Source organism: Polychytrium aggregatum (genome assembly GCF_025602895.1).
Source record: "Polychytrium aggregatum strain JEL109 chromosome Unknown BJ171scaffold_245, whole genome shotgun sequence".
NCBI lineage: Eukaryota > Fungi > Chytridiomycota > Chytridiomycetes > Polychytriales > Polychytrium > Polychytrium aggregatum.
This window is the reverse complement of record NW_026516447.1, coordinates 1-12,347: the sequence shown is the minus strand read 5'-3', so window position 1 is coordinate 12,347 and position 12,347 is coordinate 1. Positions and strand designations below refer to the sequence as shown.

General features: G+C 53.3%; 4 protein-coding genes across 4 annotated transcripts; 2 read left to right on the top strand and 2 right to left on the bottom strand.

The window, feature by feature from the left end:
• Nucleotides 1–3,770: 3,770 nt before the first annotated feature.
• On the bottom strand, nt 3,771–4,796 carry BJ171DRAFT_550116 (uncharacterized protein). Its single transcript, XM_053113043.1, has one exon. It carries the CDS (start codon nt 4,787–4,789, stop codon nt 3,956–3,958), a length of 834 nt encoding a protein of 277 aa, XP_052961459.1. The 5' UTR covers nt 4,790–4,796; the 3' UTR covers nt 3,771–3,955.
• Nucleotides 4,797–5,008: 212 nt separating this feature from the next.
• Nucleotides 5,009–8,216, top strand: BJ171DRAFT_624114 (peptidase M24, structural domain-containing protein; the record flags this gene model as incomplete). The annotated part of the gene is made up of 8 exons (XM_053115472.1): nt 5,009–5,146; nt 5,652–5,758; nt 5,880–6,312; nt 6,580–6,676; nt 6,829–6,932; nt 7,060–7,175; nt 7,325–7,550; nt 7,742–8,216. 8 exons carry the CDS (start codon nt 5,009–5,011, stop codon nt 7,766–7,768), a joined length of 1,248 nt encoding a protein of 415 aa, XP_052961458.1. The 3' UTR covers nt 7,769–8,216.
• Nucleotides 8,071–9,420, bottom strand: BJ171DRAFT_550111 (cytochrome b-c1 complex subunit 7). Its single transcript, XM_053113042.1, has 3 exons — nt 9,185–9,420; nt 8,740–8,909; nt 8,071–8,235 (listed from the first exon to the last, which is right to left on the bottom strand). Exons 1-3 carry the CDS (start codon nt 9,282–9,284, stop codon nt 8,116–8,118), a joined length of 390 nt encoding a protein of 129 aa, XP_052961457.1. The 5' UTR covers nt 9,285–9,420; the 3' UTR covers nt 8,071–8,115.
• A 378-nt stretch (nt 9,421–9,798) lies between these two features.
• BJ171DRAFT_560762 (p21-C-terminal region-binding protein-domain-containing protein) lies at nt 9,799–11,128 on the top strand (the record flags this gene model as incomplete). Its single annotated transcript, XM_053113216.1, has 6 exons — nt 9,799–9,813; nt 9,864–10,088; nt 10,187–10,396; nt 10,516–10,656; nt 10,756–10,800; nt 10,961–11,128. The coding sequence occupies 6 exons, from the start codon at nt 9,799–9,801 to the stop codon at nt 11,126–11,128; spliced, it is 804 nt and encodes a 267-aa protein (XP_052961456.1).
• Between the last annotated feature and the right edge of the window lie 1,219 nt (nt 11,129–12,347).

The window sequence follows — 12,347 nt, the reverse complement described above, 5'->3', positions numbered from 1 at the left end:
AGCCGCCAGGCGTTTCTGTCGTCAAACGAAAGATAAATTACCAGAAATCACTGTTCAGAGGAGGGCTGTATCGTGGATAGCTTTGGATTTTCCGGTATTAACCGTCAATAATGGAACGTGTCCCTTCAGATCGTTGATATCCAATCAAGTGAAGCCGCCGCATTTGGTACAGCACGGAGATACAAATGGTTATTGCCCCACAGATATATGCAAACCTTCATCAAAACTTTAAGTTCCTGTTCCCACAACAAGGCGTTGAAGTTAGGAACATCAATATCCTTGGTAGACTTGAGACCCGATATCATGTTTTCGATCCCCAAGAGAATTGCATCCTCATAGACGACTGGGAACCAGTTGCTTGCCAAACAGAAACGAGCGGTGTAAAGATCCCCGAAAGTCAAATCCAAATGCGCTGAGTTGAAGTTGTGCAACTCCAGAACCGATCATTTTCCCTGTATTCCTTCCAGGACAACTACAAAGGATCAGCATCTTTGGCAGTGATCAGCTTGCTCACCTGATGAATTGAACCGCCATCATTTGTATTGCGGGGTTTGGTGAGCGCATTAAAGGGTGCACATATGGACGGAAAAGAGCTCCAATATACTTTTGATTCGCCTCTGTTTTTTTGATCTGGATTGAGTGCAAGGTACAGATTGTGTCAGCTCTTGTCAATTTCTTTCTCGGAGCTGTGCTACATGATGGAAGCGCTGAATTACTACGATTGTAATCCACGTCTCTTGCAGTCACATTCCAGACTGTGAGCCAGCAGCTCATACATCATTATTCAAGATTCCGAGTAGAGCTCTTATGACAAATGTGGCGCCAGAGTCCTGCCGCTTTCCATCAGCCTTAGAACGGATCACTTTGGGTTTGTTGTCGCCCTGAGAAAATTCTTCGTGGATAATATAAATGACCATATCCTCGAAATGCTTTGGCTGGTACTGGAGACTGGTTGAAAGTCGTCCGATTGAATGCAGCAGATGAATCTTGAAAGCTCTGTTTTCGTCAGTGAAACGCGATGAATCGTTCATTCCCTACATTCGAACAAATTGTGATGGGTCAGTGTGCATTATGATGCAAACTATGGCAAGCTTTCAATCAATGCTCTTGCTACGGATCCAAATCACCGATTCCGTGAACAAAATATGTCAGGCCGGCCATCCCTCTCTACATCAGTACTGCATCGGTACTACGGCATACTCGTGCTACACCGATACCATCTTACCATGCGTTCCTTTTCGTAGATCTGAATTTCAAGAATTTTGGTGATTATTTGCTTGAAAGCCTGTACAGAAACGAGATTTCGCCCATATGAGCTCGCGCGCTGGCGATGATCGCGGTCGAATGCTTTTTTACGTAATGAGGAATGTGCTCCCTTCGGTTCCACTGGAAAAGCGGAAGCGGATGTCGAAGCGCTCAAGCATTGGACGATAGTTACCAGTTTGATGAGGTGATCATGCTCTCGTACCCTCCCTAGATAATGGCCGAGTTCTCCAAGAAGGTACACGGCTTTAAGGCGGTTCTCAAAACGCTCATCTGAGTTTACGAGATTGATCAAGATCCTGATAAGACTCTTCACAAGCGGAATCACGTGCGGTCTCGTCAGTACCAAAGCTAAAGAACACAGTCCAATGATCGCTCTGAACGCTCTTGATGATATAGTCCAGTGATACCCTCGGAGCATCTCACCTCTCGTGTGGTCGAGTCGAGGAGAGTGTCATTGATCGATGGCAGAGCGATATGTAATGAGCACATATCGATGTATCGTGCAAACGACTCTGCCTGCGTGAGACCAAGGAGCAGCAACTTCCAGCCCCGATTGAAATGAACTTGAACCGTGTAAAAGTCGGCCTCCTCTGTAGAACAAGGTCAGACACATGAGACACGCAGTTTCTGACCAGCGACTGCAACCGAGCTGCAAAGGAAATACAAGAATAGCATCCAAAGTAGACCAAGCAGCTCTATCGCGGTATCAACAATACTATACACAAAAAAAGAATACAGGTAAACTTGCGATATTTGCCTATAATTTGCGACCGAAGCCCCTCGGCAATTGTTTTGAGCTCTCCATTGATATTAGGATAAGGCACAGAGTCGAGGCTCAGGCCTTCTAAACCCATTCCGCCGCTTGTTTGAATCGGAATGTGATTGTTGGTTTGCTTGAAGCGCTCGCCCAAGTTCAAGGTGCTCCCAGCGGCGACATCATCGTCCGGAGCTGTGGACACGTCATCCTGTACTTTCACGGCGACGTTCATAACTCGAGCCGATGAACTTTCTGATACGTGCGTCGCTTTCTGTTCGGTCGCACCCCGGGCAACTGCATGCTGAGCAGCCTTGATCTTGACCCATCCAGCCATTACAAACTCGACAGTACTGTCTCTTTGGATGTTTTGGGTGCCACACGGGGCGTATTTATGAACCGCTGTCCAGAGTTTGTCCACCATGGCCATGAATGTGTTGGTGGATTGGGCCCTGTGGTTCAGAAGCGAGTTGAAAAAGCCGAGGCGCTTCAACGTTTCGGGACATGTTGAAAGAGATGGCGGGATGGTGAGTTGAATAGGAAATCGCGTGGCAGCTAACCAAAGCCATGATATTACTCGAAAACGGTCTGTGCCAAGAGAGAGTGGGTGTTTACCACATGTTTCTTCAGACGATCCCAATCCTGCCGCGCTTTGGCACGTGCGGACTTTGGACTTCGATGTGCTGAGGGTGTCGCCGTTCGTGACTGGCGCCGTTCGCCTGAGAGAAGACCACCTCCGGCTGCCCCGTAATTGAATGAACTTTGACGTGACGTCCCACGCTTTTTTGAGCTTTCTGAAGGAGCACGCGGGACTGATTTGGAGGAATCGCTTCGCGCACTGGCAGGATTGTCACCGCCTGTGCCGGGGCTTCGCTTGTCCATCGGCGAGTTCCCACGGGCCCCAAGTTACCACTTGGAACCGGATCAAGAGCGAGACGCGTCAAGTGCCAATAGCCTGATATTCCGCGCTGCAGATAAATCCTTGGAATCGAGGTAGATACGCCTATGCTTCAGAGCCAAATGCAATGCAAGTAGAGTTCGACGATCTATTGTGCTTTGATCTGTGTAAATGTGGCGAGTATAGTATCGGAGCAGATATTCTCGATCGCCAAAGAACGTAGCAAGCACCCAGATGGAGGATGAGATGGGCCAAAGTCGGCATCTGCAGGGCGGGCTTTCTTCAATCTTGGTGGAGCAACACCTTCCAAAGCCGCCACTTGCAGTGATGGCTCTCCCGCGTTTTCCCGCCATCGCCATCGACAGCCAGGATCGAGTGTTGGACACATCACACCCATAACGAGACACGTTTCTGGACGCAGGCGGGGGCTTTCTCCGCATGTGAATGCCCACAATCCATCGCCCATCGCGGCCAAACAGTGTGTCCATGGAAACTGACACTGGTTGCCTGTGGGAACGCATCGTGAAAGCAAGGAAAGGGAGAGATATATCCGTCGAGCCCACGGGGACTCAACTTTGCTTGGTATTTCGAGCAATCCATGCATCACCGGGGGTGTCCACCAGGCCCATCCGTCTCCAAGATCCATGTGTGCTCGGTGAACGAGCTCAACACATCCCAGGTGTGCTCACAGTGCCCGGAGGCCGAGCGCCTCGTTTGACCTGGCTGGCTTGATATCGAGAAACCATGAAGCTGTGCAGAGGGTCGAATGCATCCACCACACTCCCACATCGAGACATCAATGCCTCACGGATCATGATCTGAGTATGCCAGTCCCGTCGCCACAGGGAATCGGTCGTGTATTCATGACCATGCTTCCCAAACCAACCAAAAACAAAGAGATTGCCAACCAGGACTGGAAACAATCTCGCGGCCTGCTCACTGGGGCCTACAGTCAGTCAGCGGGATTCAGACATCTGAAGCCAGGAAGGAACTGTCCTGTTTGCTTGGTGAATAGAGTGCCCATGCCTTGACCGTACCTATGCGTGTTCGTGGTCCACCGGTCCTTGATGCGACGATCCCATAGCGTGGTTGGCTCGGATAATGTCCAGACCCGTTTGACCCGATATTTCCCCACTATCCTGATCTGAGGAATCCATGAAGATCATGTGGAAATATCCCATGTGGAACAAGAAAAACACTGCAAAAGTGATCATTCCCACATTCGTCATGAGCCGAAACTGCAGCTTGCGCGCCTGATTGAGCCCCCGGTAGTACTCCTCCGAGCGGGGGTGCTGATTGCTTGTTGGGCCGCTTGGGCTGGCGCTACCTTCGTAGTGTTGTGACTGGTGCTCGGTAAAGTTGTAGGGATTCGCCTGATATCGCTGATGTGCTCGGTCGTTTCTGAATATGATCCAGTCCTCCGGTCGCATTTGCTCGCGCCGGCGATATGTTGATCGACGTGGGCCTGTTCCAGTCGAGCTCTGTCGATACGTGCTTGAAATTGCCTCTTCATAGTCGAGCGATCGGTCATACTCGGCCCGCTTTTGCTCGTTGGAAAGTATGGAATGCGCTTCATTGATTTCAAGGAACTTTTTGTGGGCCTCGTCATCCTCGGGGTTGCGATCGGGATGGTACAGCTTGGAGAGCTCGAAGAACTTGGCCTTGACTTCCTTCCGAGAGGCCGACGGGGGGATTCCCAGAACATGGTAGAGAGTCTTTTTGGATCCAGCGTGCTCCAGGTTGCTGGGAGATGCGTGGAAAAACCTTGGCAACCCCTGCAGACGGGGCCACGCTCGAGAAGAAAATACAGCCCGGGAACCCATCGGTCCGCCGGCTCTGGCCCAAGCGATGTGTACGGGCAGCAAGATCATTGTCGACCGATGGCAAGACCGCAGGGCCGCTGTCGCGCTGCGGATCGTCCTTCTGCGCTGGTGCCGTTCTGTGGCGCGGCCCGTGCTGCCACGGACCGGGCCGTGCGCTCGAGCTTGGACGAACACGTGACTTTTTTCTTGCCTGTGGCGGCTGGGTTTTGTGTCCGCTGCTCGGCGCCCGCGGCGCACCGGCTCATCTCGCAGCAAACACCGACGACGATGGCTCTCGAAGACGCAGCACAGCTCGCCGAGAAGACCGAGGCTCTCGATCTCTCTGATGTCGAAGAAGAGGATCTCGGCGAGGCAGTAGCCACGCAGAACAAGAAGAAAAACAAGAAGAAGAAGAAGAAGCCTGCGGTTGTCGCTGTTGCCGATGTCGTCCCCAGTGTCCCCGAAATCAACGTCATCCCGGCCACGCCTCTGAGGAACTCTCTTGCCCAGGAGGCAGTCGATGTTGAGGCCATCGATGACGACGAAGAGCTCAGTGGCGAAGACAACGACGACGCCCCGGGCGGCAGCGAAGGTGGGAACATGCTTGTTGCGGGCTGGCCATCCCACGCCGTGTGAGGGTACTGAGCTCTACTTCTGCCTGCTCTCATGGCATGCTGTGCTCCTTGCATCCAAGCACCGTCGCCGGGACCGCTCGCATTTGTCAATGCCCGGCTGCTAACGCAACAACCAACAGCTGCGAAGAAGAAGAAGAAGAAGAAGAGCAAGAAGAAGAAGGCCTCTGGAGGTTCGTTGCGTGTGTCGATACTCGTTCTCTCGTTCGCGTACATGGACTGACTCAATCGTGCGGCTCACATTGCTACTGGTGGTGTTGGTTGGGGGGCTGATCGCTGGCGCTACAGAGGCCGTCAAGAACATCCGTTCTGGTGTCGTCCAGACCGAGCCCCCAACAGTCCCGGTTTCAAAAATGTTCTTGAATAAGGTCTATCCCGAAGGCGAGCTCTCGGACTACAAGGATGAGTGAGTCTCTGTCGATGCCTTTCCCCGCTTTGGGGCCCCTCAACGCTTGCCTGTTCCCCGGCGTCCCGCTTGGCCCATGTGTAGTTGATGAGCTGACACACTGTTCTCAACTTGCTCATAGCAACCTCTGGCGCTCGACCAGCGAGGAGAAGCGTGCGCTGGAGCGATCTCTGAACGATACGTACAACGAGCTGCGCCAGGCTGCCGAGGTCCATCGTCAAGTCCGCTCGTATGCCCGCAAGACGATCAAGCCAGGAATGTCCATGATCGACATTTGCGAAATGATCGAAAACGGCACCCGCAACCTCATTGAGGCGAATGGCTTGCAGGCCGGCATTGCTTTCCCCACCGGATGCTCCTTGAACCACGTTGCCGCCCACTACACTCCGAATGCCGGCGACAAAACCGTCCTGCAGTACGGCGACGTCATGAAGATCGACTTTGGCACCCACATCAATGGCCGCATCATCGACTGTGCGTTCACCATGTCGTTTGATCCCAAGTACGACCCCCTTCTGGAGGCCGTTCGCGATGCCACCAACACGGGTATCAAGGTTGGTTCTGGTTAGGCTTTACTATCCTGGTCGAATCTGGTCAGATGTGTCTGGGCAGCTGTCGATCGCCCAAGCTGGCCACCAGGCCATGATGTCCCGCTTGTCTCGAGTCGTACTTCCACCTCGGGCACGCCTGGCGCACGCACTGCTTGGCGATGTGGCCATCTGTTCGACACAACGTGGCGCTGGATTTCCTTCATGGTGCCATGCCTGTCCTCTCGAGCTGCAACTGATTGTCTGTGGCTCAATCGCGGTTGTCCTCTGCAGGAAGCTGGTATCGACGTCCGCCTCTGCGATATTGGAGCAGCCATCCAGGAAGTCATGGAGTCGTATGAAGTCACACTCGATGGAAAAACATATCAAGGTGCGATCCGATGATGCGTTTCGCTGCTGCCTCGAGATTCTGCTGCCTCGAGATTTTGCTGCCTGGCAAATGTATGTGTTGGTTGCACCGTTGCGCTAATCGCCGATCCGAATCACTCCGCCCGATCAATGGTGCATTTGAATGCCGATCAGTCAAGCCCATCCGCAACCTCAACGGCCATCTTATTGGACAATACCAAATCCACGCCGGCAAAACTGTCCCCATTGTCAAGGGTGGCGACCAAACCAAGATGGAGGTATAGGATGTCTGTGTGAGACGAGAGCTCAGGGCGATCCATTGTTGTCTGTGCAGCCGACTTTGCGTGTGAACGTGAGCCCATATTGACCATATCATGGATGTGTTCCTCTGGCTGTATCAAACAGGAAGGAGAGAGCTATGCGATTGAAACCTTCGGCAGCACTGGCCGTGGGTTTGTCCACGAAGATCTCGAGTGCTCCCACTACATGAAGCGATTCGATGCCGGGCATGTGCCTCTGAGGTTTGTTGGGGCGAGTGAGCGGTGAATTTCCTACAAACGGCTGGTCCGGTGTGTCTTGTAGCTGTGCAATGGGCTTCTGAGCTGGCGACGTGGCATCCATACCAAATCCAAGCACATATGTTCTGATGCCAAATCGCTCGCTTGGACAGACTTCCCCGCGCCAAGCAGCTTCTGACCACGATCAACAAGCACTTTGGCACCCTGGCCTTCTGTCGACGCTATCTCGACCGAATCGGCGAAGAAAAGTATGGTCTTGCGCTCAAGAACCTTGTCGACTCTGGTGTTGTCGATCCCTATCCCCCGCTTTGCGATGTCAAAGGAAGCTTCACGGCCCAGTACGAACACACCATTCTTTTGCGCCCAACTCGCAAGGAGGTATGTGCTGACTCGGTGGCTCTCCTCTGGGCCACGAGTGTGTGGAAATGCATGTCGGCTATGCGACAAATGCGAGACTGCAGTTGTGGGCTCAGTTGGTATCGGGCTGGCACATGCTGGCCCTGCGCTCGCGCGCGACAGGTACTCATGTCGACCCGTTGAAAACATCTGACTCGGTGCCACTCTGACAGGTTCTCAGTCGTGGCGACGACTACTGAGCAGTCGTGCGCGATCGGGGATGGTGACTCGTTTGGGTGGCCACATCGGCGAACTGAAGTACGCGGACAAAGATATGGCCTCGGGGTCGAGAGTGGCGGCGCATACTGACCGATCGCTAGATCCTGGATGGCTGCTGAATACAGTACAGCTCGGGTCAGGGCCGCTACGACGCAAGGACGTGCGTTCGAGGTCACATGTTGATGACAGCCCGCGAGCGAGTCGGTCCGTTCAGAGAGCGCTTCCTTTCGTTGATAATGGCTGAATTCATGAGATAGATATATTTATCGAAATCATTGGACATCTCGCTGACGTCCCAATGAAACAGGGTCGCGGATGCTAGACATCGTTAGGTGCTCTTGTTGCGCGAGCGGAGGTTCTCGGGGATGCCGGTCAAAAGATCAAAAGTCTGTTTGCAGGCGACTTCGGCTTCAACTTCGGCGATGATGGGGCGCAGGTACGGGACGTCCTGTGGCAATTGACGAGACGAAGGTCAGGTATTGGTTAGCGTCTGAAGTGGCATGCCGCTGCCTGATAGCAAGTTGGCAACAGGTCATGGTTCCGCGTGCTGTTTAGCATTCGGATTTCGATCGACTGTATATCGAATGCCTTGATTGTCTTGTCGGAAGTCACATCAATCGCGTAGAAAGCGATTTGACCAACAGTGTCTTCGGTGGTGCTTGGTATCATCGCACACGAGCAAGGCGAGCCAGTGCAAGAGATGACGACACTGATAGACACGACACGATCGCCGGGGTTCAATTGGTAGCAGTTCAAAGCTGATTTTGTGCGGGTACTTGTCGAGCTGCAGTCGAAACCAAAACGAATCCATGGTGCCGCTTTGATCTTGTTGAGTTTGGCTGAGATCGTGCTGAGGCCAATACTGCCCACGCCTTGTCCCCCTCACAGCCAAAGCCACTAAATTTCCGTTGACTTTGGTTCACAAAGGAACCTTCCAGGGCGTAATACGCACCTCAGAGGGCTTGGTCTGCTCGGCAACGGGGAGAACGGTCTGGTGGAGCGAAATGTTGAGAGCGCGGCGGAAACGGAAGGTGCGCTCGTTGAACTCCTGAGGAGTCAGGCGCTTCAGGGCCTCAGAGACGATGGGGCCTTCGTCGGGAATAAGATCGTCGAACACAAGACCTGTCCGTGAGAAAGTCGGGACATGCGTTAATAATGTGGAATGTACACAGGTATCGATAGGCAGAGCAGAAACTACTGATGCAAACGTGTTGGCGGGACACGCCCGCTTCCTCGGCAACAAATCGCGCCAGGATATACATCCAGGACGCACGCCAAAGGAATTGCCAGGCACGGAGCGCCGCTCTGCCGATGCCAGATCCGCTCGGCGGGCCCAGGATGCGGATTTGTGGGCCGGCTTGGTTGAGGCATATTAGGGCTGCGGCTCGCAACTTTACCCGACTTGCGGTATCCCATGAGGTTGGCATGAGTCTCGCGGAGACTGGCAAAGGCCTTGCTGGCCTTGAACTGGCGAACGGCTTGCAGGAGGTTGTTCATTGTGCTCAAGTCCCGACGGAGGTGCTTGGATCGGCGGTATCGACACGGAAGGGCAGATGGAGAGCAGCAGGTCTGACTGGACCTTTGGCGCTGTCCTTGATGCTGGTGGCAGCGTGCGCTGTGGCGAAAAAATTTGCGACAGGCCCCGCGCTGTGGAAGCAGCGCGCACAGTCCGCGCTTACGTAACGGCCAGGCGCGCCGGAAATGAAAACTTCATGAGGCCAAATCAGGCTACATGGACGGGCTGGGACGGCCAGGACAGGGAAGCCGTGGCCACAAGCCGATCTCGCCTGCACTTGCTCGATGCAACACTCCAGCGATACGATGAGACAAGCAAAGCGGAAGACGCGAGGCGAAGAGGGGCGGGACGACGAGGATGTGGAGATGACACACGCCGACACCTCCAATGCCATGGATGAGGTGGAAGACGACGATGACAGCGAGAAGGTAATCGGCACGGGCTGTGCCCCATCGCTCAGAGATGCAGCTTGGGCTCCCGAGGAACGACCACGCCATGGCCGCAAAGGCAGTCGAATCTTGCGTGCTGACTGGGACTTGCTGGTCACGATCGTCGGTTAGGAGCTTGTGGATGTCGATTTTGTCTTTTCCGAGCCCCAAGAGATTGATTTCCATGGCCTCAAGTCGCTCCTCCGACAAACCTTTGGTGACGACGCAGATAACCTGCCTCTCTCCGAGCTGGCCAGCACTGTGATCGATCAAAGCTATATTGGGTCCTGCGTCAAGGTCGAGGGGGAACTTGACCCTTACGCAGTGATGTCAGTCCTAAACCTCTCAGCACCGAAGGTACAGAGTGTGTTGCCATAGAAACCTCTCGATCGTTCCAGAGTTCAAAGTCCGATCCATTAATAGGAAACTGGGATCCGTTGCCATTTTTCATCAAGGACCGAGAGAGTATCTCGTCAATTCGAGCCTATCTTCTCCAAAAGGCCAAGAAAAACGCGGAGATGCAGCGCAAACTGGCAGCGCTTCTGGAATCCAGCGATCATCACATTGGGCTCTTGATCAACGAGCGTCTCATCAATATGCCTCACCAAGTTGTCCCAGCAATGCTCAAAATGTTGCTCCAAGAAGTTGACAAGGCCATTCAAGAGGTTACCATCTATAGCTGGGAGCAAGGGTGGGCTGGCGAAGAGAAGCGAGGCTCAGGTGCCTTCATATACTGCGGCGATCACTGTGGCTGACCTTTCTTCACGGGATCAAACGCGCCCAGAGCAAACCGTTCAAATTCGAGTACTACATCATGATATCCAAAACGTACAAAGAGGTAGAGTCGCAGCTGGAACAAGATAGCGATGGCGAGGACAAAGTCGAGTCGCAGGAAGCATCGAAGAAAAATAAAAAGCAAAGGCTGGTAAGTCCCGCGGATTTAGCGCTATCGACAATAACGACTTGAGTCCATAGAACGTATCCTCTGACTCACTTCGTCATCGACGAACTCAACTCTCCCAAGGTCACGGTTTACTACTTTCAGCAGGAGGATGAGCTGATTGAGGAGGTCAGTAGTAGGCTGTAGCGATCGGAGATCTAGTTTGAAAGAATGACCAAATCATCGGCTAGGGGCAAAAGGAGCCATCCGCTAGGAGCAATGGAGCTATCCGCTGGGATCGCAGATCGAAATGTGATGACGTATGCCGATAACACTGCACGTTTATCAGTTCGCCGACTTCAGCTACGACTACAAGTTTTCCAAAGAGGGCTCGTCCTCTGATTCCAAGAGAGCCTTTCAGGAATACGGCATCGATCCGTCCAGAAGAGTCTTTGTCATCCACCGCTCTAAACTGCCCGAGATATTGAAGAGATTCGAGAAAGTTCTCTCTGCTTAACTCTTGGAACCTTGCATTGTTCTGTTAATTGGCATAGCGAGTTTGAAATGGTTCCCTGATAAATCCAAATCGCCACCACCAAGCTTGTTCGGAACATGAACGAGCAGCGCCGATGATTACTAGAGTAACCATGAGTCTGAAGTCTGATGATCGTTTACGGCTGCATCACCCCAGGCGTGCGATTGTTTCCAGTCCTGGTTGGCAATCTCTTTGTTTTTGGTTGGTTTGGGAAGCATGGTCATGAATACACGACCGATTCCCTGTGGCGACGGGACTGGCATACTCAGATCATGATCCGTGAGGCATTGATGTCTCGATGTGGGAGTGTGGTGGATGCATTCGACCCTCTGCACAGCTTCATGGTTTCTCGATATCAAGCCAGCCAGGTCAAACGAGGCGCTCGGCCTCCGGGCACTGTGAGCACACCTGGGATGTGTTGAGCTCGTTCACCGAGCACACATGGATCTTGGAGACGGATGGGCCTGGTGGACACCCCCGGTGATGCATGGATTGCTCGAAATACCAAGCAAAGTTGAGTCCCCGTGGGCTCGACGGATATATCTCTCCCTTTCCTTGCTTTCACGATGCGTTCCCACAGGCAACCAGTGTCAGTTTCCATGGACACACTGTTTGGCCGCGATGGGCGATGGATTGTGGGCATTCACATGCGGAGAAAGCCCCCGCCTGCGTCCAGAAACGTGTCTCGTTATGGGTGTGATGTAAATGAGACGCCCGATATCCTGTGTGTGGAGAAAGTTGGACAGTGTTCACCAGTCGAGCTCTTGCTGCGATGTCGTCTCGCTGAGCCGCCGTATCTTTGGTGTTGCCGCCCATCGTTGCTGCCAAGTCCATCTTGGCTGAGTGCCAATGGATTCCATATGGCCATGGAGTCCCACAAGACCTTGGATCTTGCTTGTCCAAAGTTTCCCCCCCCCACTCATCGATATCCGTCAGCGACGCTCGATTTGCACACCTTGACCATGTCGTCTTGATTGCGTTGGCGTCGCGATATTGGGCTGTGGTGCACCGATGCGATGGATTGCGGGTCACCAACGACATTTACTACGACATGAACGCACCCCGATGGTCCCATGAAGTTTATTCTTCTCTGGTGATGGTGGTGGCGGCAGTGGCGGAGCTCGCGGGAGCTTGTCGGAATGGAAGGAAGCAGACGAGGGCTGAGGGCATATTCCTTGTACAGCTTCCACGGTGTGGATGG

What these genes read in the sequence shown, in the direction of transcription:
- BJ171DRAFT_550111 (XM_053113042.1), bottom strand. Translation starts at nt 9,284, where the DNA reads ATGAACAACCTCCTGCAAGCCGTTCGCCAGTTCAAGGCCAGCAAGGCC. An exon ending in CATGGGATACCGCAAGTCGG is followed by an intron (nt 8,910 to 9,184) that starts GTAAAGTTGCGA and finishes TCTCACGGACAG; the next exon opens with GTCTTGTGTTCGACGATCTT. An exon ending in AGCAGACCAAGCCCTCTGAG is followed by an intron (nt 8,236 to 8,739) that starts GTGCGTATTACG and finishes CAATTGCCACAG; the next exon opens with GACGTCCCGTACCTGCGCCC.
- BJ171DRAFT_550116 (XM_053113043.1), bottom strand. Translation starts at nt 4,789, where the DNA reads ATGATCTTGCTGCCCGTACACATCGCTTGGGCCAGAGCCGGCGGACCG.